At 49.3% G+C, this 22,576-nt stretch overlaps 1 protein-coding gene and 1 long non-coding RNA gene across 4 annotated transcripts in view; both read right to left on the minus strand.

Moving 5' to 3' along the window:
* PDE4B (phosphodiesterase 4B) overlaps positions 1–22,576 on the minus strand; it is a 226,341-nt gene that overhangs the window by 78,028 nt on the left and 125,737 nt on the right. Inside the window, exon 1 of one of the 3 annotated variants that reach the window (XM_065673105.1) lies at positions 17,731–18,389. The exons of the other annotated variants lie outside the window; for them this stretch is intronic. Coding sequence (XP_065529177.1) covers positions 17,731–17,777 — 47 coding nt within the window. The 5' untranslated portion in view covers positions 17,778–18,389. Of the gene's footprint in view, positions 1–17,730; positions 18,390–22,576 lie in introns of those variants that run through there. 3 annotated transcript variants of the gene reach the window in all.
* Positions 13,164–16,296, minus strand: LOC136011399 (uncharacterized). The gene is made up of 2 exons (XR_010611363.1): positions 16,193–16,296; positions 13,164–13,881 (listed from the first exon to the last, which is right to left on the minus strand). It is a non-coding gene; the product is annotated as an uncharacterized LOC136011399 (long non-coding RNA).

Raw genomic sequence — 22,576 nt, forward strand, 5'->3', positions numbered from 1 at the left:
AACCTGGAGAGGGGCTTGGGACAAGGGCCTGTAGGAGTTGAACACATCCCTGGCAGTGCTCAAGGCCAGGTTGGACACAGGGGCTTGGAGCAAGCTGCTCCAGTGGAGGGTGTCCCTGCCCGTGGCAGGGGGCTGGAACTGGGTGATGCTTTAAGGTCCCTGTCAACCCAAACCAGTCTGGGATTCTATCTTGGCTCAGGCTGGAGAAGCAGATGCCTGAGCTGGGGTGGGAGGCTGTGGGCTGGTGCTAAATCTCCTTCCAGTCTCCTGCTGGGATTTAATCTGAGCTTAAACAGGCTGACTTTAATCCATCTCTCCAACTGAAAGTATATGGCCAGCAGTGATCCAGCAAATGCAGCTCTCCTTGCAGGAGGTGTCGGGGTTCATGAGCTTGCTGGCCCTGGCTTTCAGCAGCTCTTTGTTAGCTCTCTTTCATGTGTTTCATTGGCAAAGTCAAATATTTCTTCCCTCCTCCACCTAGGGCATCCTTTCCCCCCCATCTGTGCACACTGTCTCCGGGTTTTGCAACACTGATTGTTGTCACACACATGGTCAATAGTTCGTTTTACTGGAACCATTTTGGGTGCTGATTACCTCTGCCTGCTCGTTCTTTGTTCACTCAGTACAAACCTTTATCATAGAGTCACAGAACTCTGGAATGGTTTGGGTTGAAGGAACCTTAAAGCTCATCCAGTTCCAACTCCTGCCATGGGCAGGAACCTCTTCCACTGGAGCAGCTTGCTCCAAGCCCCTGTGTCCAACCTGGCCTTGAGCACTGCCAGCAATGGAGTTTCAGAAACCCTTCCCTTTGCTCTCCATGCTTTTGCTGAAGTCCAGCAGAAATCCAGCTCCTTCCTTTCTTTACATAAGAGATGGAGCCAGTTCTGAGTTTTCAGGTTAGGAAACCTTGCTGCAAATGTGTTGATGTACTTGGAACTGGATGATGGCCAAGAAACGCATCAGTCCTGTATTGAGCAGGACCACGTGCTATCTGTCTGCTGGGAGCGTCTGGAAAAGATCAAGATACAGACCCAGGGTGGGAGACAAACAACAGGGAATTCTCTTTATCCCACTCAGGCAGAATAGAATGTGACACTATATTAATAACCCAGCAAAACATCTGACCAAGGGGACAGAAAATGCCACGCAGATATCGAGGGCCTGATGGCAAGTCATGTGAAGAGCAAACAAGATAGCTGGCTGACACGAGATGCAGCTGGGAACAAAACCCTCGTGTCAAGCCCTTTTGTGCTCAGCAATCAGCCCTGAATGGCTTGTGATTTCTGCTTTCTGCCAAGGTACTGCTTTAATTGGGCAAGGGAGAGTGGGCAGCATATTGAGTAACAAAGGGCAGAGAGGAAAGTGGCAAGTGCCAGGCTGAGAAGACATGTAGAAGTCACCCTGATGAAGTGCAAAGATTAGCAGTCGAAAAACATCTTATTCATTATGGCTTTTTACTGTTGTAAGCAATGATGTATTCTAACAACACAACCTTTCGTGTGCTGTTCACCAGCCACACACAGAAACCAAATGCTGCCTGAATTTATACTCATGGGTTCCACTTGTCCCAGTAAGCAAAGCCAGAATTAAATCCCATCCCTTTTCACTACCTTGGGTGAGGTGGAAGCAAGAGGCCACTGACGGCTGAGACAGCCTGAGAACATAACCATGAACATGCTGGTGGATCTCATCCCCTCCATGACTCTCCCTACACTGGACAAGCAGCAGCAAGGACCAAGCTGTTCCACTTCCTCACTGCTCCTACCTGCAACTCCGGCAAGGGCTGAGGGAGCAAAGTTCTCCTTGGGAGCAAGGGCTGAAACCTCCCGGGTGCCTTCAAGACATCAAAAGTTGGCCTAAACCCTAAATTATAGTGATGACCTGTATGGCTGCTCAAGTGAATTAGAGATGTAGAAAATGTGAGCAAGAATAACTGAGCTGCTTATTGACTTGAATTTAACAGATTAGTTAATAAAACCCAGTGCTTCCTCACACAAGTAACATAGAATCACAGTATCCCAGACTGGATGTATTGGAAGGAGCTTAAAGCTCACCCACCTCCAACCCCTGCCGTGGGCAAGGACCCCTTCCACTGGAGCAGCTTGCTCCAAGCCCCTGTGTCCAACCTGGCCTTGAGCACTGCCAGGGATGGGGCAGCCACAGCTTCTCTGGGCACCCTGTGCCAGCGCCTCAGCACCCTCACAGGGAAGAGCTTCTTCCTGTTATCTAACCTGAATTTGCCCTGTTTCAGTTTGAACCCATCACCCTTTGTCCTATCACTACAGTCCCCGATGAAGATAGAATCATAGAATCATAGAACAGTTAGGGTTGGAAAGGACCTCAAGATCATCCAGTTCCAACCCCCCTGCCATGGGCAGGGACACCTCACACTAAACCATCCCACCCAAGGCTTCATCCAGCCTGGCCTTGAACACTGCCAGGGATGGAGCACTCACAACCTCCATGGGCAACCCATTCCAGTGCCTCACCACCCTAACAGGAAAGAATTTCCTCCTTAGATCCAATCTAAACTTCCCCTGTTTCAGTTTTAACCTGTTACCTCTTGTCCTGTCACTACAGTTCCTGATGAAGAGTCCCTCCCCAGCATCCCTATAGGCCCCCTTCAGGTATTGGAAGCTGCTCTGAGGTCTCCACGCAGCCTTCTCTTCTCCAGGCTGAACAGCCCCAACTTCCTCAGCCTGTCTTCATACGGGAGGTGCTCCAGTCCCCTGATCATCCTTGTGGCCTCCTCTGGACTTGCTCCAACAGCTCTGTGTCCTTCCTGTACTGGGGACACCAGAACTGCACACAGTGCTGCAAGTGGGGTCTCACAAGAGCAGAGTACATCTGAGCAATGCTCCTGCTTTGACTCCTGCAGCAGCTCCGTAATCACCTGAATAGCATCTTTAGTACTTGAACCTCTTTCCAGCACAAAACCAGCTCCAAAGCAGCACTCAAGCCTGGAATAGCCAGACTGGCTATACTCTGTCTTCATGAGAGTATGAAACCCTTGCTGCTGCCTAAGAAAGAAAAATCACTTGGCACAAATAAGGTCTTTTAAAACCACTGATTAAACAGATATTCACAAGACAGAGCACAATGGTTTTGATGGAGCCATTGCAACCCATTACATAAACCCTCATTCGTGCCCACGAGAGCTTTTCCTTTTCTTCTTTTAATAACAGAAGAGAAAATGCAGCCACATAAGATGAAATTGAATAAAAACGTTTGACTGGGAAGTTCATGACTTAGAGGGGCAAATAGATGGAGAGTTTGGGCTGGAGATCCCAACTGATGCCAAGAACTTGCTCCCTTGGACTTGGCTCCACAGCACCGGAGACCCAGAATTACACCTCTTTTGAAGAGGACATAACTCCAGAGTTTATTTATGGGAGTGCTGACAAGGAAAACCAAGCATCATGTGAGGGGGGATGGACAATACTAAGGAACTCCATCCCTTACTCTATAAATGCTCCTTGTCCCCAGCACCTCCAGCCATGCCTTCAGCAACGCAGCCGATGTACGTCAGCAGCACCCTCTTTGTACTTGCACACACTGTTGTACTAACATGTCAGACCTGATTGAAGGCGATGCTTTTGCTAAAGCTTTGGCAATTCTCCGTGTTTCCTCCTGAACATGGATTCCTTTTCTTTTTGCCAGAAACCACTTCTAACACATCGAACCTGAAATAAATAGGTAATATCGCATCAGTCAGCAGCTGACCTCCTTAGCTGGGCTTCCTCTGCTCCAGCTAAAACTGGTCTGGGGAAGCTGCAGTCAGTGGAGAGGGTAATAAAACAGTTCTTCAAACACTGCTTCATTGCACTGCAGTAAAGCAAAAGGGGGTCAGCTTGTTCTTCCAGGCTACAGACAGTGACTACCTTCATGGAGGGGAAAAACCACGGGCAGCCTTTTGTGATCTGAGTGAACTGGGACTTGCAATCTACACCCGCTACAAAACCTCACTCACAGATGTCTATTCCTTCAGCTAATATTTATTCCCTAGATTTTCAGGAAAGCCCCACTCTACATGCCAGATGCAGACACAGCATCTCCCCTGTGGCCACTTTGCTCCGGTAAATCTCTGCTCTCATGAGTGTCTCTAACCACAGACAGATGAAATCAAACCGGAGCCAGGCAGGCTCACTCTCCCAGGGTTGTACAACATGGAGCTTGATGGCCCTACCAAGGTGGTTATGAGGGACTTGACAGCTTGGTCCAGCACCAGGACTCAAGCCAGATGTCAGTATCCTCACTGAGGCAGCACCAAGAAGCACGTTGATCTCAAGAGATCTGTAACTTCAGGAGCAGACAACGTGTCGTGAAGAAGCTCCTCACCCTGCCTTTCTTCTCATGGCTGGCCATCAGACCTCTGGAGCCAGGTTGCCCTATGGGAGGTGGAAAGCGACTTGGAGACACAGGATGGCCAAGCACAATGCTCCCAGGGCCTCTGGGGCATCCTCTCTGCCTTCTTTCTTGCAAGACAGAAACTAGTTTGTGCCTATGAGTGGTAAGCTTCCTTTCATATGGTCTGCAGTCCATATGCACATACCACACAGTGGTTCTTCACAGCCAGGCAGGATGCAGCTTCTCATGGATTCATTGACCCAATCCACTCCACACTCACTGGCCACTGATGTGGACAGCGCCTAGAACCAACCTCTTCTTCTCTGTTCCTCCCCATCAGAAAGGGTTAACAAGAAACATTTGTTCAGGAGACCAACAGGCTCTCGGTCCCAAAACTGGACTCGCATCACAAGACAGACACACACTGAACCCCTCTGGGTGCTCAGCCTCTCTCTGCTCTGCTTTGCAAGGCACGACTCAGCCGGAAGACCCAGGAACGCAGATCACCAACGTCACTATCCGTGTGAATTCATTCCTTCTCCTCCTGATGTCATCCAGCTCCAGCGCCCACGGGGCTTTCACAGGAGTCGGGAAGCGTTGACGTGTGTGGGGATTCTCACTTCAGCCGAAGGAGAGATGATTTATAAGAAATCCCTGGCTGCACTTCCTCCAGCTGGCTGCAAGAGCTTTCCCTTGGTGCTTTTGTAGTAAAGCTTCTCCAGGGCTCAGCTCCAGCTCCCCTCACCAGCACAACGCTCACCCCAGGCCAAGCAATGCAAGTTTTCCATGGGTTTATGGAGCTGAGCAGCCTCACTGCGGGGGCACAGGTGAGCAGGTGACACCGAGCCACTGATCCCATATCTGGGCTCCATACACTACATAAGGAGCTGGCTGGGATGGCTCCCATGATCCCAGGATCATGGACTCCGAGACCACTGGGACTGAGGCGGAGTGCAGCACTTCAGTGGGGAACTCACCTCACCCAGTATTTAAGTCGCGGCCTGGTTTGTGCTGGAAGGGACCTTAAAGCTCCTCCAGCTCCAACCCCTGCCACAGTCAGGGACCCCTTCCACTGGAGCAGCTTGCTCCAAGCCCCTGTGTCCAACCTGGCCTTGAGCACTGTCAGGGATGGGGCAGCCACAGCTTCTCTGGGCACCCTGTGCCAGCGCCTCAGCACCCTCACAGGGAAGAGCTTCTGCCTAAGAGCTCAGCTCAGTCTCCCCTCGGGCAGGTTCAAGCCATTCCCCTTGGCCTGTCCCTACAGGCCCTTGTCCCAAGCCCCTCTCCAGGTTTCTTTCCCTGCTTTAAGCTTTTCTGGAGGCCCAGGAGCAGGCACTGGTTTCCATTAAGCATTGCAGTGGTAGCCCTCCATCCTCATGTGCTGTGGTGCCATGAAGCCAACACCAGCTCATCACCTTCACCTACAGCCAACGGAACAGGCAGCAGCGAGGATGAAATGAATTCCCTGATCACCCACCAAGATGAATTATTATATATTTATATGAAGATTGCAAACATCTGGGAAACATTAACAAACTGCTGCAGAGAGCAGGCCTCTCCGAGGAGCTGAGCTGCGTCATGGCTCCTTCCTCCAGCCCGTGAAAGGGGGATTTTGGGAACAATCTCTGCAGATCCATTGACTCAGTGCCCTGTTGGCACCCGGCAGACCCACTGCCTCTAGCTCCCCAAGGCAAGATACAACAGGTTCCTCTCTTTGCCTTTTTTAATCTACACCCTTTGAATCACTGCTAAATATATCCAGCACCAATACACCAACTCTACAGAGAAACTGCTTCATGCTCCGTCTTGTCCCTGGTCAGATTATGCCAAAATGTCCTGGATCTGCTCCTGCAAGTGACAAAACTGCCAGTAAAATTGTGGTTGGGAATGTCCCTGCCTACACACCAACATGTACTTCTTGGATATGCCATGACTCAGCTCCCAGTGGGATTTCAGCTGGGGACAAACACGAAAGCATCTCCTGTTCCCATAGGTACCAACAAGCACATGGGCTGCTTTGAAGTCTGTCATAAAGCTTTTTTGCCTCTTCTCAGCTCTAGGCGAAGGCAAAAAGAAATAACCTCAGTGCTATGGCAACTTTCCATGGACAAACTTGACACCTACCTACTATTAACAAGTGTACCTCGACATTTCAGGTGGGCAGAAACAGCGGTGGGAACATGACTAACTGAGCGAGGATCAAGATCTTTTGGTGCTGACATTACCCTACACACAATGTACGACAGTATCGAGGCCATTTCCCTGGTGTTCAACAGCCACAAGTGAAGCACAATGATTCAGGCTTAGAAACACAGCAGGGAATCAAACACTGCCCAAGTGAATGCTGATGTCTTGGTTTCCTTTCACCTCAAGTCATTGCTAACAGGCACTGGCTGATTAGACCAGGAACAAGTCGGATAGTGTATAGAAATAGGTCTGGTTCCAGATGTGCTCCCAAAGAGCATCATTAGGGGAGGATTCCAGACTCCTTTTGTGCTGAGAGTTGGAGACATCATCAAAGTACCTGGAGCTTCCTCCAGTGGCACCAGGAAGACCCAGTGGTGCTCCTGAGCTGTCAAAGCCACGAAGGTGAGGTAGCCCATGCAGAGATGGGTACAGCAGACCCATAGCTAGCAGAGAAGGATTGGTCTGAACAAAATACCTGAAGCTTTAATTCTGAGCATGTTTTTAATGATGATTTCCTCTGCTGGTGTGAATCAGGACGTGAGGCACTGCTGAGTCATGTCTCTGCAGGGGTAATGGTGAGCCCTGTCTGTACAGACCCCAAAAATCCAACACAGCCACGCTGGCATGGGCAGGAAGGAGATGAAAGAGCCAACTGGAAGTCTTCTAGAATCACAGAGAAAGGGCAAACCAGGGTATTTGCATCTAGGATGTGGGAATATCCAGGCACAGCAATGCTTTGATAGCCTGAGAGCTTAAGGAAGTGACCATCTAAAATAGGTATGGGGCTTCCCCATGCTTTCTGGCAATGCAGAACGTGAAAACAAGCATTGCATATATCTAAAAAGGAACTGTAGGAACAGGGTGCAAGCTGGTGTGAAACAGCAAGAAGAAACAGCCTTCCCACACTGCTAGAAAGGGATACAACAGGCTGGGAACGCCGCCCAGGAGCTCCAGCGGGGTCCAAGGGCTGCGCCGGGAGCCAGCAGCATCCCTGAGCTCTCTGTGCCAGGCTCTCACGACACGCAGGTTGTGCCAGGGCCCTCCGAGAGGCTTTGACACCCACTTTCTCTTAGGAGAAGGATCCTGCCAGCAACTTGCCTCTCACTTCTGCAGAGTAGTTCCTGTGCTGCTGCTCCTTGGATAAACAGGCAGGGCCCAGCCCTTGGCAGGGAAGGCTGTTTGTGAAAACAAGCACCAGCCGGGGAGGACTCGGGTGGCAGCACATGCTCCCGAAAGCTTTGGGATCTCCTCATCCCTCTCCGGGGAACGCCAGCAGCTTGGACGGGATAAAGACAACTCCAACACTCACAGCATCAGCCCTTCTCCCACCAAGGAACAAAGAGCCACGGACTCCCCATGGAATTTCCCCTCCCACCAGTTTCCAAGACCAGATGATTCCACCCCAAACATTGCTTTATCAACTCACAAACCCGATGCACTAAACAGCTTTGCAAAACAAAAGGTGAAATCTATGCAACAACATCTAGAACACTGTATTACTGATCAAGTCGAAAGAAATGAATACAAACAAGGTAAGATTTAATCTCTGAGTTCTTCTCCCATTAAGTCATCCCGAGGACTTAATTTCCAAACACAAAAGTGTTCTGAGAATATTTTGTAATTACAAACCGATAAGAGAAATCATCCAGGAGGAATAATTACATAATTTCTAGATGAACTCACTGCTTAGAAGAGCTCACAGCTTAGAAGAGCAGTAATAAATAGATCCTCATATCATTACTGTTGCTGCAGCTGATGACTCACCACTGTTACTGGGATCATATCCCAGAATAGTCCTGCTACTCTGTGTACTGCATACAAAATTAGCCACGAGGGACTTACTATTAAATGAAACAGATTTGGGGGTTTAGGATTCATGTGGTCATAGCATAAACCACAAAAGCTGTTCAATGTTTCACCCGACGGCAGTGATTTTAGATCCCGACCCTGAAGGTGTCTGCTCGCCCTCAGACAGGATTAGCATCTGCATAGATCTGCATACACCGACCACGAGGCAACGACCTCCCATCACACCCTCCTGGTTCTGGCAGCTAGAACGTGCCATCTCAAGGGGAAAATACACACAGCTTCATAGAAACATAAGGGAGCAAGTACAGGTGACTGCCACAGTTTATCAAAAAGAAAGAGGACAACTAATTAAAACATACTTGCCTTTACCAACTAAAGAGGAACAGTGCATAGAGCTCAATTCAACATGCAAAACAAGGTGGTATAAACTATTAGAGATGGCCTGCTAGAAAACTGCTCTGGTAGCCTCCAAAAAACCTCATAGAAACAGCCCCCATTTCCTCTACTAAATACCTGATCACTTGATGGAGGTGTTGCCTGTGCTGATGGGCCACACCTGAGTGGGGTTTGGGTGCCATTCTCAGTGAATACCAAAAGCCTTTGGGAAGCGTAGGGCACATCCCCACATAGCCATGTGGGAGACTGACACAATGATAGGACCAGGAAAGGGCTTCCCCCTGTCCCTCCCAGCTTCATAACCTCATTTCCAACCATGTTCTGTTCTTTGACTGGCTGGTATTTATGCACATCCCTAAGTAAGTCTGCATCCTTTACCTTCACAACATGTTTCCTGGAAAGAATCCTAGAATCCCAGCCTGGTTTGTGTTGAAGGGAGCTTAAAGCTCATCCAGCTCCAACCCCAGCCACGGGCAGGGACCCCTTCCACTGGAGCAGCTTGCTCCAAGCCCCTGTGTCCAACCTGGCCTTGAGCACTGCCAGGGATGGGGCAGCCACAGCTTCTCTGGGCACCCTGTGCCAGCGCCTCAGCACCCTCACAGGGAAGAGCTTCTGCCTAAGAGCTCAGCTCAGTCTCCCCTCGGGCAGGTTCAAGCCATTCCCCTTGGCCTGTCCCTACAGGCCCTTGTCCCAAGCCCCTCTCCAGGTTCCCTGCAGCCCCTTTAGGCACTGGAGCTGCTCTCAGGTCTCCCTGAAGCCTCCTCTTCTGCAGGCAAAGAACATCCAAAGTTTACTTTTTGTTGAGTAAAACCCTCTCCTTGTGCATTATACAAATAACTAGTGTGTATTACAAGAGAAAACACATTTTTTTCAATCTCCAAGCAACATCAAGTACTCACTGGACAATAAAACACTGACAACATGCCACTACCTCAAGATACTTCTATTTTTTCACTTGAGCTGCACCTTCAGATTTACCAGTCACTAGTTCTTCAGCCATTCCTCTTAGGAAAACAGCTATTTTTATTTTATGCTGCTTTCTTAAGAGAACCTCTGGGTTCAAGGTTCTCTGAGACCAAGAGGTCTGTCTGTCAGTGCCACAAAGCCCTCTGTTCATGCAGCTCCCGCAGGTCACTGCACTGCTGAATCTGCCTCATTTTCTGCTTTAAACCCTGAACTTCCAAACAACTGCTGTGATTTCCTTGGAAATACGTCAGCTGCTGCCCTAGATACCGAGCCTGCTACACCCAATGGTCTTTTCCAGACTGCACAGTGACTGCCAGCTTAGTTCTTGTGTTATTCTCAGCATCCCTCAATTCATTGTGCCTTTCCTGCCAGCCTCCTGGAGGACCACCACGCTGCTGCCCACCTCCCTCTCCTTCTCCTTGACTAATATGCAGGAAACCAAGTATTGATTTGTCATTTTTGCAGCTTTCAGACAACAGAGTGCTCATTTCTCTGCAGATATCAATTCCTCCAGGCTAGGAAATATCAGGCTGAAGAAGCCTTTTCCTTGCAGGATCGTAGCGATGCTCCCGGACCACCCACTCCCTTATTTCGCCAACAGCCAGTTTTCTGGCTGTGTTGCAGCTACTCCCTTATAGGAGTCAACCGGAACCCTCGAAGTTGTATTTCATGTTCTCCTAAAAGGCAAATATATACTGTCTATCAAATTCAGTTCCTCTCCTAACTCTTAGTTCCATAAACAAACCCACCAATCACATATGCTGTGTTTTGCTCATGCTTGTGCTTTTGACAGTGGGCCAGACCGCTGAAATCAAGAGAGCTTCTGAGCCAGGACAGGCAATACAATCTCTGCTGCTTTAGCTGTGACAAACCTGCTTTTAAGAGGCTTTTAAGGATGACAGATTTTAATCCTGTGGAAGCAATTGTCTAGACTGCTACCTGTGTGTTTCTACAAACATACTCTGTTTGCTTTTTCCAGTCCTCTGCTTCCTCTATATTCCTATCCCAATATTGTATCACTTAAAGCAGCATGTGATATATTCATTCCACTTGTTTATATTCTGTTATTTAAGGAATCCCAGCCTGGTTTGTGTTGGAAGGAACCCTAATGCTCCTCCAGCTCCAACCCCTGCCACGGGCAGGGACCCCTTCCACTGGAGCAGCTTGCTCCAAGCCCCTGTGTCCAACCTGGCTTTGAGCACTGCCAGGGATGGGGCAGCCACAGCTTCTCTGGGCACCCTGTGCCAGCGCCTCAGCACCCTCCCAGGGAACAGCTTCTCCCTAATGCTAACCTAATCTGTGCTCTGTCATCTTAAAGCCCTGTATCAGCATCAAACTTGTGTTTGTAACACAAGTGTCAGATGTGGACATGGACTCTGGTATTAAGAAGAGAAGAGGCTGGCACAAGATGGTCTTTAAGGTCCCTTCCAATCCAACCCATGCAATGGCTCTATGATACGTAATGCAGGCAAACACATAAAGAAAAGTGAAAGAATGGCAGTTTTTCATCATAAAAGAGGAGCTGTGAGAGTTTCTATAAGGTTTCAGGATTACAGGAACCGCGCAGGATTATCCAGTTTCTGTTTTTGCTGTTCTTGCTCGCATGCATCCTTACACTGTTTGGGGTTAACTCTTACACACAGCGGGCATAAACACCTCGGAGGGACACACACAGCAGCAATTGCTCAGAACATCCTATGGCAAAGGCCTGCGCTCAGCGCGTGCTGCAGCCTCACCCCGTGTCACTTCCTCAGCATTACTTTTGCCTGGAAATGGAGCTGTTTTCAGGAATAAAGCGGTGGGAAGCACATTCCTCCCGCAGTACCGAACGGTCTGTCAGAGCGGGCTGCAGGCTGCGGGATGCGCTTGTTTCTTCTCTTTTTTTTTCCCCCCTCCATCTCAGGCTATCGCTTTCAAGGTTTAATTTTAAACTTGGCAATAGTGCCCCACCAGTGTTAGTCAGGGAGCAGCCCTTCCCCAGACAAACACTCACAGCTGACTCACTGATGGTCTTTTGAAAGCAAATCTTAGCACAGAAGCACTGACTGGAGCCTTTTCAGCACTGGGCTGTTAAGCACAGTCCCAAAGGTGACAGGCAGGGGAGCCTGGGGTGGAACCAGGCAGCTGCTGCCTGCTCCCTGCCCGCAGCATCCAGCAGCTCTGATGGGGTGTCAGACACTGTCCTAAAGCAAATGAGCTGAGAAACTTGGTTAAAGAACAGGTAGCAACATGACTATGGACAGTTCTACATGGTAAGGTCTTGATCTTGACCCAGGCTTTGGGTTCGTGCTGTGGGGATGTCCCTGAAGAGATGCTGGGCATTCAGCCACTGCTCCATGAGCCATTGCTCCAGGGAATGCAAAAATGGGTCTCACCAGTTCCAAGAAGTTCTGGGGCTTTTCCCACTCTTGCATCTTAGCAAGCTTAGGAATGCAGATTCTTGTTTCTAAAGCTTTACTGGGATTTCCTACATAAACCTCTTTAACAGAGGTTAATAACTGGATAAAGATTTCTTTCAGCTACAACCTGACTGGCAGAGAAGTCAGCCCCTGGGCAGTTAGCTGATACAGTGAACAACACAATGAAAACAGGGCTTGAAATCTGGATCCTGCAGAAAGAATATGTGGAATTTCGGGTTCCTACTGACCTGGGGTTTGTTCCATGACCCAGCTTCAGTGTGTGCTTGAGCCCAGAACCCCCCGTGCGCTGGGCTGCACCCCCAGAGTGTGAGCAGCAGCTCAGGGAGGGGAGCCTGCCCCTCTGCTGTGCTCTGGGGAGACCCCCCCTGCAGCCCTGATCCAGCCCTGGGGCAGCAGCACAAGAGGGACGTGGAGCTGCTGGAGCGAGTGCAGAGGAGGCCATGGAGCTGCTGCGAGGGCTGGAGCAGCTCTGCTCTGGAGCCAGGCTGAGAGAGCTGGGCTGGGGCAGCCTGGAGAAGAGAAGGCTCCTGAAGGGGAGGCCTGAGAGCAGCTCCAGTGCCTAAAGGGGCTGCAGGAAACCTGGAGAGGGGCTTGGGACAAGGGCCTGTAGGGCCAGGCCAAGGGGAATGGCTTGAACCTGCCCGAGGGGAGACTGAGCTGAGCTCTTAGGCAGAAGCTCTTCCCTGTGAGGGTGCTGAGGCGCTGGCACAGGGTGCCCAGAGAAGCTGTGGCTGCCCCATCCCTGGCAGTGCTCAAGGCCAGGTTGGACACAGGGGCTTGGAGCAAGCTGCTCCAGTGGAAGGGGTCCCTGCCCGTGGCAGGGCTTGGAGCTGGATGAGCTTTAAGGACCCTTCCAGCACAAACTAGGCTGGGATGCTATGATTTCTGCCAGCGCCCAGCTGCTGTCTTGATCCTTGCACTGGTCACCTTCTGGTTCACAATGAGCTATCTTTGCTTTGTCATTTTGGGGGCAACCATATACAAAAGAAAGGTCTGCAGTTTATAACACAGAACACAAAATGCTACTGTTCCACATAATATAACAACGTTAATGGCATGTTTATTTTGTATAAGTGTTGTAAAATGACGTTCTAAGCAGTCTGAAGGACAGTTAAAAAGCCATTCAGTCACCTTGGGAGGAACAGAGCAGCCATTGGGGCGGAGGTGCTGGTACCTCTCAGCAGGGCAGTGCGCCAGTGAGCCACGCTCCATTTCAGCTGGTGTACCTGCCACAGCCACAGCATCACAGAGCTGCAGCTGGTGTGTGCAGACACCCGGCAAACCCACTGCCACCAGCACAGCAGTCTGGGGCAGATGAGGCTGGATGCAGCAGGTAACAGCAGCAGGTCTCTTCCTGCAGCCCCTCCTCCAGCCCCCCCTTTCTCAGCCTTTCTGTAGTTCAGTTTGTCACCGATGAGCCTCAGGGCTCATTAGAACTGCAGTTTCATTTATTTAAACAGCAAGCAGATAAAGGGTGCGAAACCAGAACAAACCAGGAAAGGTTTCCCGAGGGGGGAAAACCTCGTTGTTATTCCTGCTCCCAGTTTTTCATTGTTTCATCTCTGTGCAAGTTCTCTTGACATACTGGGCTGGTTTGAAACCTCCCAGTGACGTCAATGGGACACTGAAATCAGAGCAGCAGCAGCTCCGCTCCCAGCCTGCCCGGCTCTGCTGCTGCTCTCAGACAGACACCATCCATCACACTGCAGCACAGCGGGGCTGCTTCACCCTGCCCGCAGCAAAAGCTCCCCGGCACCTGCAGAATACACAGATGTATTTTTGTTCAGTGCAACCAACAAAGGATGCGGCGTTAGAAAATGCAGATGGCAAAGGTATTAACGCCCGAAACTCATTACTGAATTCTGGATGTTTCATTTTGGGGGGACAACATACAAAATTCCAGTAACCAAAGTTCAAGTAACCAAATCTTTGCTTGGCTTATAAAGGGATTTAACAATCATTTAACAGGCTATATTCCCCCTTTGCCCTGTTATTTGTATGGCTCTGTTTGCTTTTTGATGTAGCTCTCCCTATAAATCCTAGAAAATACAACGGCCACAAGCCTTTCCTTGCAGTTTAGCTTCCTTAGCTTTTATTTTTTAAGGAAAGCATATGAAAACGTGTTAATTCTACCAGTCTGGCTGTTAAACATGAATCAATTTTCTCAGTGAGAAATCGACCCACGACTCTGAGCTGATGAATTCCCACTGTGCACTGTGAAGCCACATGTGCCCATTTCACAGCACTTTGGGTTTATCAAGGAGTTGTCCGGGTTTATCCAGCCCTTCCCATCCAGGATATTAAACCTGGCACAGCACAGGAGTGCTCTGCACAGCAGTTGTCTGCAGGGCCAGGCAGCATCACCTAAGCTTCCAGTGCCTAAAGGGGCCTCAAGAAACATGGAGAGGGGCTTTGGACAAGAGCCTGTAGGGACAGGATTCTAGCACCACACATGGTTTGCGTTGGAAGGGAGCTTAAAGCTCATCCAGTCCCAACCCCTGCCACGGGCAGGGACCCCTTCCACTGGAGCAGCTTGCTCCAAGCCCCTGTGTCCAACCTGGCCTTGAGCACTGCCAGGGATGGGGCAGCCACAGCTTCTCTGGGCACCCTGTGCCAGCGCCTCAGCACCCTCACAGGGAAGAACACAGATATACATGGACTTAGCTTAAAGGAGTTTCCTTCTCCAATAAAGTTACATAGATTATTTCACAGGAAATTAAGCTAATGAATGTGAATATGAGATCATGTAGATACAACCAGAGCAGCCTCAGATGCTCGAACTCTCATCTTCTACCTCACAAGACCAGCATGAAAATACAGCCAGAAACAACTTGAAAGGATACAGCATGAAGAGAAGGGAAAGGTCACCAAATACCAAGCACCATTCCTCCACCAGAATCCCTCCGTAACCAGCTCCTCGCACAGGGAAAGCAAACATTGTGCTCCTCAGACCCAGTTAAAAGCCCCTGATTTGATTGTTAAAGCCCCACTTCCAGCCAGGCATTGACTTTGCTGCAGACACATCTCAACAACAGATTCTTTATGCTTCCTACAGCCATTTGCAAGCACAAGAGAAATATTTGGCCTCCTCTTTCTAAACTGTGCCTACAGATCTCTGAGTTCTGTCTCTCAAACCTACCCTCTGCATACAAATCATTTCTTTGTTGAGATACTGCCTATTCATAGAAGGCCACTGAATTAATACATGAAGACAACCAAATTGTTCTAAGTATATCGCAAGTCACAGCTAAGCTCAACTAAAACAAGACAATGTGAAGGAAGAGCTGATTTATACCCATGATATTGGCAAGTGTTAACTCCCAGAGCAAAACCTGAGGACTTCAAACTCAAGCTCTAAATCAATCGGTACATATGGTACCACACGATGGAAATACTCCCAGCCTCATCCAACAGCAAACCTCTCCGCTCGAGTCAAGTGACTTGAAAGACTGGAACTGGGGAAAGCTGATTTCTTTCATTTCATGAACACACTTTGGGTAGTTCAGGTTAGGGAACACTTGTGCTTCCACCAAAGTTTTTCTCTTAAAGTTTAGTTAAAGAGCTTGCTCATGAGTGGTGGAGAGAGGAAAGAGCTCAGAAGAGGACCAAGAATTTACTGCAGAGGAACAAAGTGCCTGAGGGTACAGGGCAGAAGGCTGGCAGTAGATCTCAGCCACAGCACAGGCTCTGAACAAGAAACCAGGTGGTTATAAATGTTGTGATTAGCCAGACTCAGCCTGTAACTAGACCAATATGGGGTGAAGGACATGCTTTACTTCCACCTCTGCACAGGTAGTGAATTTTTATAGGATAACCCCTATCCTCTGCTTTATAAATCTGCCTCAAAGCTCATCTCAGTCTCCCCTACTATAAATCTATGTATGGAGAAACCGAACTATTCTGGTACAAAGATGCCAAATACTGGTAATGAGCTTGTCTGAAACGACAACGTGTTGCACAGCAATTGTACATCTGGCACCTGGATGACACGGTCCTTGCTTCTCTGCAGCATTACATCTGCCTGGGAGGGAACGCGAGTCGCACGGTCAGGTCACGAGCACACCCACCTGAGTGGACCACTCCGGCTGGGTAGGAACCTGTGCTGCCAACACCCGTTGCCCTCCCGAGCACACAACAGCCATGTCAGCCAGTGAGGTGACACATGTCAAGCGCGTCCTGCAGAAGGGCAGAGGGTGTTGGGCAGCACCGTGCCACCACTGTGGCTCCCCTGGGCTGGCACAGCCGGCAGCAGGAAGGAGAACGACCTCAATGTCCATCCCAACCCACAGAGCAGCCGGGACGGAGCAATCCTCCTCCTCTCAGCTGTCAATAGATCAGCGTGGAAGACACGGCCCTGATGTTTGTGCCCTGTAATGACAGACACCATTGGGTTTCTAATTAAGACCAACATAAACCGGCCCTTGGGAAGGGAGGGGACACAGCACCTCACACGGAGAGCTTCCCCGGAGGGACTCTCTTCCCTTCCCCTTCTTGCTGCCTCGGTGTCTCTATGGACTTCTGTTCCTTCCTTTCTTACCAGGTGCTTTAACCAGAGGTCTGCCAATAACACAATGAGGTATTTCTCTTCTCCTCTAAATATTTACCTTTCTATTCTCCTGCCCTGCACCACAACACACAGCTCTTCTCAATGACCAGACTAGATCTGAGGAGGAAAGCTACCTCTCTATCTTTACAGCACCATTCAGAGACTCAGAACCTTGACATTTTTACTAATATCTACAATTTAATACCTAGAAAACCCTAAGCTATAGGTTCATCTCAGAGCCTAATGCAGAGGAAGCTGCAATTAAATCATCATAAGCAATAATAAGATTACACAGAATAAATTCTATGTAAGAATATGTAACTATACGGAATATACTTGAATATCTAGAATAGAAAATTCTCTCTATATTGAATATTCTCACAAGATGCTGTATAGACTACATAGATTATCTATAATCACAGATTGTAGATTATAAAGCCACATATAGATTACAGATTACAATCCACGTGTATCACACTATCCAATGACTTCATACCTGACCTCCTAGGAAAGAGAAGCCCGTTTCAGGGCAGTCTCAGACTCAAATGTGCAGTTCCCGCTGTGGGATGTGCCTCTGGAGTTCCCTTCACATCCCCCCCTGTCCCAACACCACGGCTTCGAGCAGAGGCAACAGCAGCAGCAGCTCTGGCTGCTTCTTAGAATGCAGCTGGAGTTGCCAACAGGCTGGGGAAGGTGCTGAGGTAACACCATGGAACCACCCAAGTGAGAAGATGCTTCAGTGACTCATTACTTCGTCAAATGAAAATGTATGTCCATACACACCTTGTAGGGAAAATAATTAAGTGCAAGACAAGATTTCCCACCTTTTTCCCCCACCCCAGTTGTGAGGATGCATTGAGAGACCCAAATCCTGCCAGGAAAGACAGAGAAATGGAAAACATCCCGCAAACACCCTGAGATTCTGTAGCTTGAGGAGCGCGCGCATCCTTACCTGCGTTTCCATTTAACCTGGCTTTTTGCAGAGGTCAGATCACACATTTCCAAGCTCTTTTGCCCACCGTGACTACTCTGATGGGGCCAAACCCAAATGATACTCACCAAATCCACGAGTGACGGCGATTAGGTAAAAAATTAACATTCAACATCTTCCACGATGCTGCTTCTCTTCCGCTCGCCCGAAAGGAGTCAGCACATTTCCCACTGATTCCAAACTTCCTTCTGAAGTTCTACCAGTGGCACGGAGCTGTTTCCAGGAGTTTTTGTTCCTGTGGTTACATGTCAGTTCCCATCGCAGGCTGGATGTCACTTTAGAAACGAATGCAAATGACCTGGCAATCAGAACGTGAGGGTGCCTGTGGAGCAGCCTCTACGGACTCCCATATTTCTTCACTGCCATCAGGAAGAAAAAGACAAAATCATCTATTTCTGGCAAAGCCCTGACTGCAGTTTCCTGCTCTCATTTGTATAATCCTTTCCAGTGATCCCGAGACGGCGAGGGGGGGAAAAGCAAGCCTTTTCCAAGCTGGAGAAACATCCCCATTTTCCTGTTGATCCTTTCCAGGTCACATCCCTCGTTCATTCACCACCTTCGCAGATGAATCAAAGTTTTCTGACGCTGCAGAAACTCCGCTCTCGCTTCCCTCCTGCGCTCCGTGGATGTGAGAGATGGTATTCCCGGGGTGAAAACAGGGACCCAGCTCCCTCCACGTTACAGGCAGGAGGGAGCCCGGCCCCGTGGCAAAAGGCCTGGCTCATCCATCCCACCAAAGCAGAAGAAACAGCGATGCTCTCAGCGGGTTTGCGAGCTCCCTGCAAGGGGTCACTGCAGGAGCAGGGCTGTGCTCTGCGTCACTCCCGCCGCACAGGGACGGGGCTGTGTTTCTGGATGGGATCCCTATCTGCCCATCCAGCCCTCCCTGTGCCTGGCTGGAGAGGTGCTCTGCCTGCAGGAAGATCCTCGGAGCAGGTACCTCCGCAGCCGCAGCTCCCCCGGAGCCTTTGAGCCGGAGCCGATTTGTGTGTCTGCATAAAATGGAATTTTACAAGATTTACATCTAAATCCCGCCGCTAAACATCAAACCCGGCACAGCTCCCTGGTGCATCCAGACGTCAGGGGGTGGGTGGTAGGAACGCGGAGCGGCTCCTGGAATAAGGGCTTTTCCGCAGGAGCACAGCCCGGGGCTTGGCCGCCGGCCCCCCGCCACGCACCCGCTGCCGCCGGCGCTCCGGAGCGCAGGGAGGGGATGTAAGGACAAAGGGGTGGTGAAAGAAAGGAGAATGGAAAAGCGCTTCCAGCAGCAGCAGCAGCGCTGCGATGGCTTGGGAATGCCGAAAGGGAATCTGCTGACACATCCCTGCCCGGGCAGCACCGCTGCCCACCCGAACGCAGGGGTAAGGATGGGGGGTTAGGGAATGATGCTGGAATGCGAGCTGTGCTTCCCTCTGCTTGGGAAGCAGAAGTTCAATGTCAAGAAATGCGCAGTGTGTGCAAGCAGATTTTCCATTTACTGGATTTATTCCTCCCTCCCGCTGAAGTCTCCAGACATTTCACCTTGACAACCAACAGGAAGGGATTTGATCATGGGCCGAAATCAAATAAGCAAACATGTATAAATGGGCTTCCTATAGGTGACGTAGAAGTGGGGTTTACATTTCATCTGTCATAAGTGATGCAGAATGTTCCCCACCCCCAGAGAGGAGGTTCCCAAAGCAGCAGGAGGGGACAGCACCAGAGCCCAGCACCGCAAGGCACGGAGAGGGGGATCAAAACCATGGCTCGAGGAGCCTCTCCGTAAACTGAGACCTGAATCCCACCAGATCACCCTACCTTGCAGCTAAGACTGAACTAGAAAGGGGAGTAACTGGCATAGTAGTTATGGGCAGGTTGGACTGGGCTTGGAGCAAGCTGCTCCAGTGGAAGGGGTCCCTGCCCATGGCAGGGATTGGAACTGGATGAGCTTTAAGGTCCCTTCCAACCCTAACCAGTCTGGGATTCTATGGACCAGTTTGTGACTCTCATTTCCTTTGTTGCACCTCCACTTTGATCACTTTGGTTTGAAAGGAGCCAGTTTCACACGTGGTGGCAACTAATTTTGCTTTCAAATCAGCACAGACCACAGAAAAATGCATCTCATCTATGAAAAGGTCCCACAAATACACATGGATGGAGGTAAATATACAGACACATGCCCACCTTCAACGCAGCCTGTAGATTGTACTGGTACAACAGGTTCCACGTAATCAGCTTAGCCCAAACCTAAGGGCCATTCCCAATGGACATGGCAACACTGTGGGCTTGGGAAGCAACAAACCACCTCACCCTTCTAAACCTCCCACCCATCACCCCATGGGCATCTCCTCCCACCTGCACCCAATAAGTTGAAAACTCTCAGGATTTCATGTGACTCAAAGAAATTCCCACATGATTCTGCCCTTTGAGCTCTTCCCCAGCTCTCAGCCTGGTACATTAAATGTTCTGAGGTTTAAAATACCTGTGTCTTCCAACCCCATGCCTGGGAAAAAACACCCTCTCCAATGGCAAGTCCACCACATTTGCCTTCAACTCTATTCTTCTTGGTGAGAAAGACAAAATCAATTCACTGTTAATTTGGTAACAGGCCTTTTCATGCACTACTCTTTCTTTTCTGCCCTACCACACTGAGATCTTGCATTTTCCCTCTCTGCTCCCATTTGTGTGGTATCTCCCATCACGTTTCCAGCCTTTCCCTTCCTCAAGCATCCTGAACTTGATGTGGATAATTGCAGGGAACATGGCAGTAATCAAATGGTGGCTGGGTGGGAAGGATAATAAGTCATTCTCTTGGGTTTTGCTCCTATAGCTTCTCAGACAGTTGAATAATTATCCCCCACTAAAGACCCAAGTGCAAGAGTAGCAATTGCAGTATCAACATGACAGAAACGAATATAGCTCTCAGGGCTATGATCAGAACCCGCTTGTACCTCACTTGTGGGTCCAAGCACTGCTGAGTGCCCTGCCTCCACTCCTACACACTTCAAAAGATCATCAAGTTGTTCATTTTGGTCCTTATCCACTGGTGCCACGTTTACATATTTAGTATGTTTATTAATGAGAGGCTAAAACGGCTTTGCAAGCCCTCCTAATGATGAGTCCCACTCCCATTGGTCCAGCCTGGCAGCCCCAATGGCAGTGTTCCAGCAACAAAGTTTTCCATTAAGAAAAACATCAAATACGGTGTGAAAAATTGCTTTTCAAACCTATTTCTTGCTGGAAAAGCACCATGTAACCTTTTTTAATCCACACCTTTCAGAGGAGTTACAGAATGCAGCTATTGCGCAGCCGGCCCCTTACTGTGCTACCTTGAAACACTCCAGGCCCTTCAGCACTTCGTTACCTTCATCGCCTCCATCAACAGCAGGTTGCTGTGAAGGCTCAGGAATGTTCTCTGGCCTCAAAAGGCACAGATAGAGCAGCCTGGAAAAAACCCAGCTGATATTGTGGATATCTTGAGATAAACCAGAAGTGCAGCACATTTGGGAAGAACACACACATTGGATCCTGCCTCTTTCCAGGTTAAAGACCCTCAACAATTGCAAGAGGCTATCGGGGGTTTCACCCCAGATAAAGAAATAAATCAAACACTAACTATATTTAGAAGAATATTCCGTCTTCCTCCAAGTTGTTAAACGTGGAATAGTGGAGTGAGGCCAGAGGAGGCCATGGAGCTGCTGCGAGGGCTGGAGCAGCTCTGCTCTGGAGCCAGGCTGAGAGAGCTGGGCTGGGGCAGCCTGGAGAAGAGAAGGCTCCTGAAGGGGAGACCTGAGAGCAGCTCCAGTGCCTGAAGGGGCTGCAGGGAACCTGGAGAGTTGGGATTGGGCAGAGGGTTAGAACTGGATGAGCTTTCAGGTCCCTTCCAACACAAACCAGTCTGGGATTTGATGAATAATCAGGATAACACACCATCTCCCTACCTGATCAAAGAGCATGAAAACAACTCCAGTGCTGCCCCCAGTATTTCATTTGCTGTTTTGCAGAGGAGTATTGACCTTTCACCATGGGCTGCATTGCACAGTACAAAGCCATCTATTGATTTGCAAAGGATGCGATTGCTTGTGCACCAAACCAGATCTTCAGCCTCACAGGAGCTCTTCGTCCATCCTTTCTGGCCACACTGATTCATTATGATGAAATACTGATTTGTGATTCTAATTTCCTTCCTTCTCTTCAATAGGCTGCTCAAGGACTGACCCAAGGGCTCCAGGAACATAGCCTTGACAACCCTTACATTAAATACCAGTGTTCTTTAAGAAATGCAATCATACAGCATATACCCATTCAAAATAATTAGCCCTTCAACCACAATTTGAAGATAATCTATTTTAGCTTGAATTTTGGGATTCTATTCACCAAATAGTAAGCTGTACCTGCTGTAAGATAACTTGAAACCTGCAGGTAAATTGGTGTGCCAGGAAATTACCAGCTCCAAAACCCAACCTGGAGCTCCTGTAGACTCTTCTGCAAGATGCATATGGCAAACACCTCAGGGGAATACAAGTCTAGGATAAGGCAAGCATTGGACTGCAGAAAATAGCAGCATAATTACAGGTATGCATTCACTAGGGACAGGCTCACTGCAATCTCTTGCCAACGCAGATGACTGTTTAATTGTCAACTTGACTGTTCTGGGCTGTTCTTTCCCCAGCTCTGCAGCTGGTGCAGACCCCACACCTGTGCTGTGGGTGTTTAAGAGGTACTGAATGTGAAGGATGGGTTTCTTTACATGATCTTACTCTCAAGTTGAACTCGATCTGCAGAGCTCTGGGTAACTACAGGCAGGAGATGGCACAAGCACATTATGCCTTCCAAAAATGGTGTCACTGAAAGTCATTTGGCAGCAGGGAACAGCAGTTTCTGGAGCAATGCTCTCAATATAGCGTGAATGTCTCCTCTGCAACGCAAAACCAA

Source organism: Lathamus discolor, chromosome 3 (genome assembly GCF_037157495.1).
Source record: "Lathamus discolor isolate bLatDis1 chromosome 3, bLatDis1.hap1, whole genome shotgun sequence".
Lineage (NCBI taxonomy): Eukaryota > Metazoa > Chordata > Aves > Psittaciformes > Psittacidae > Lathamus > Lathamus discolor.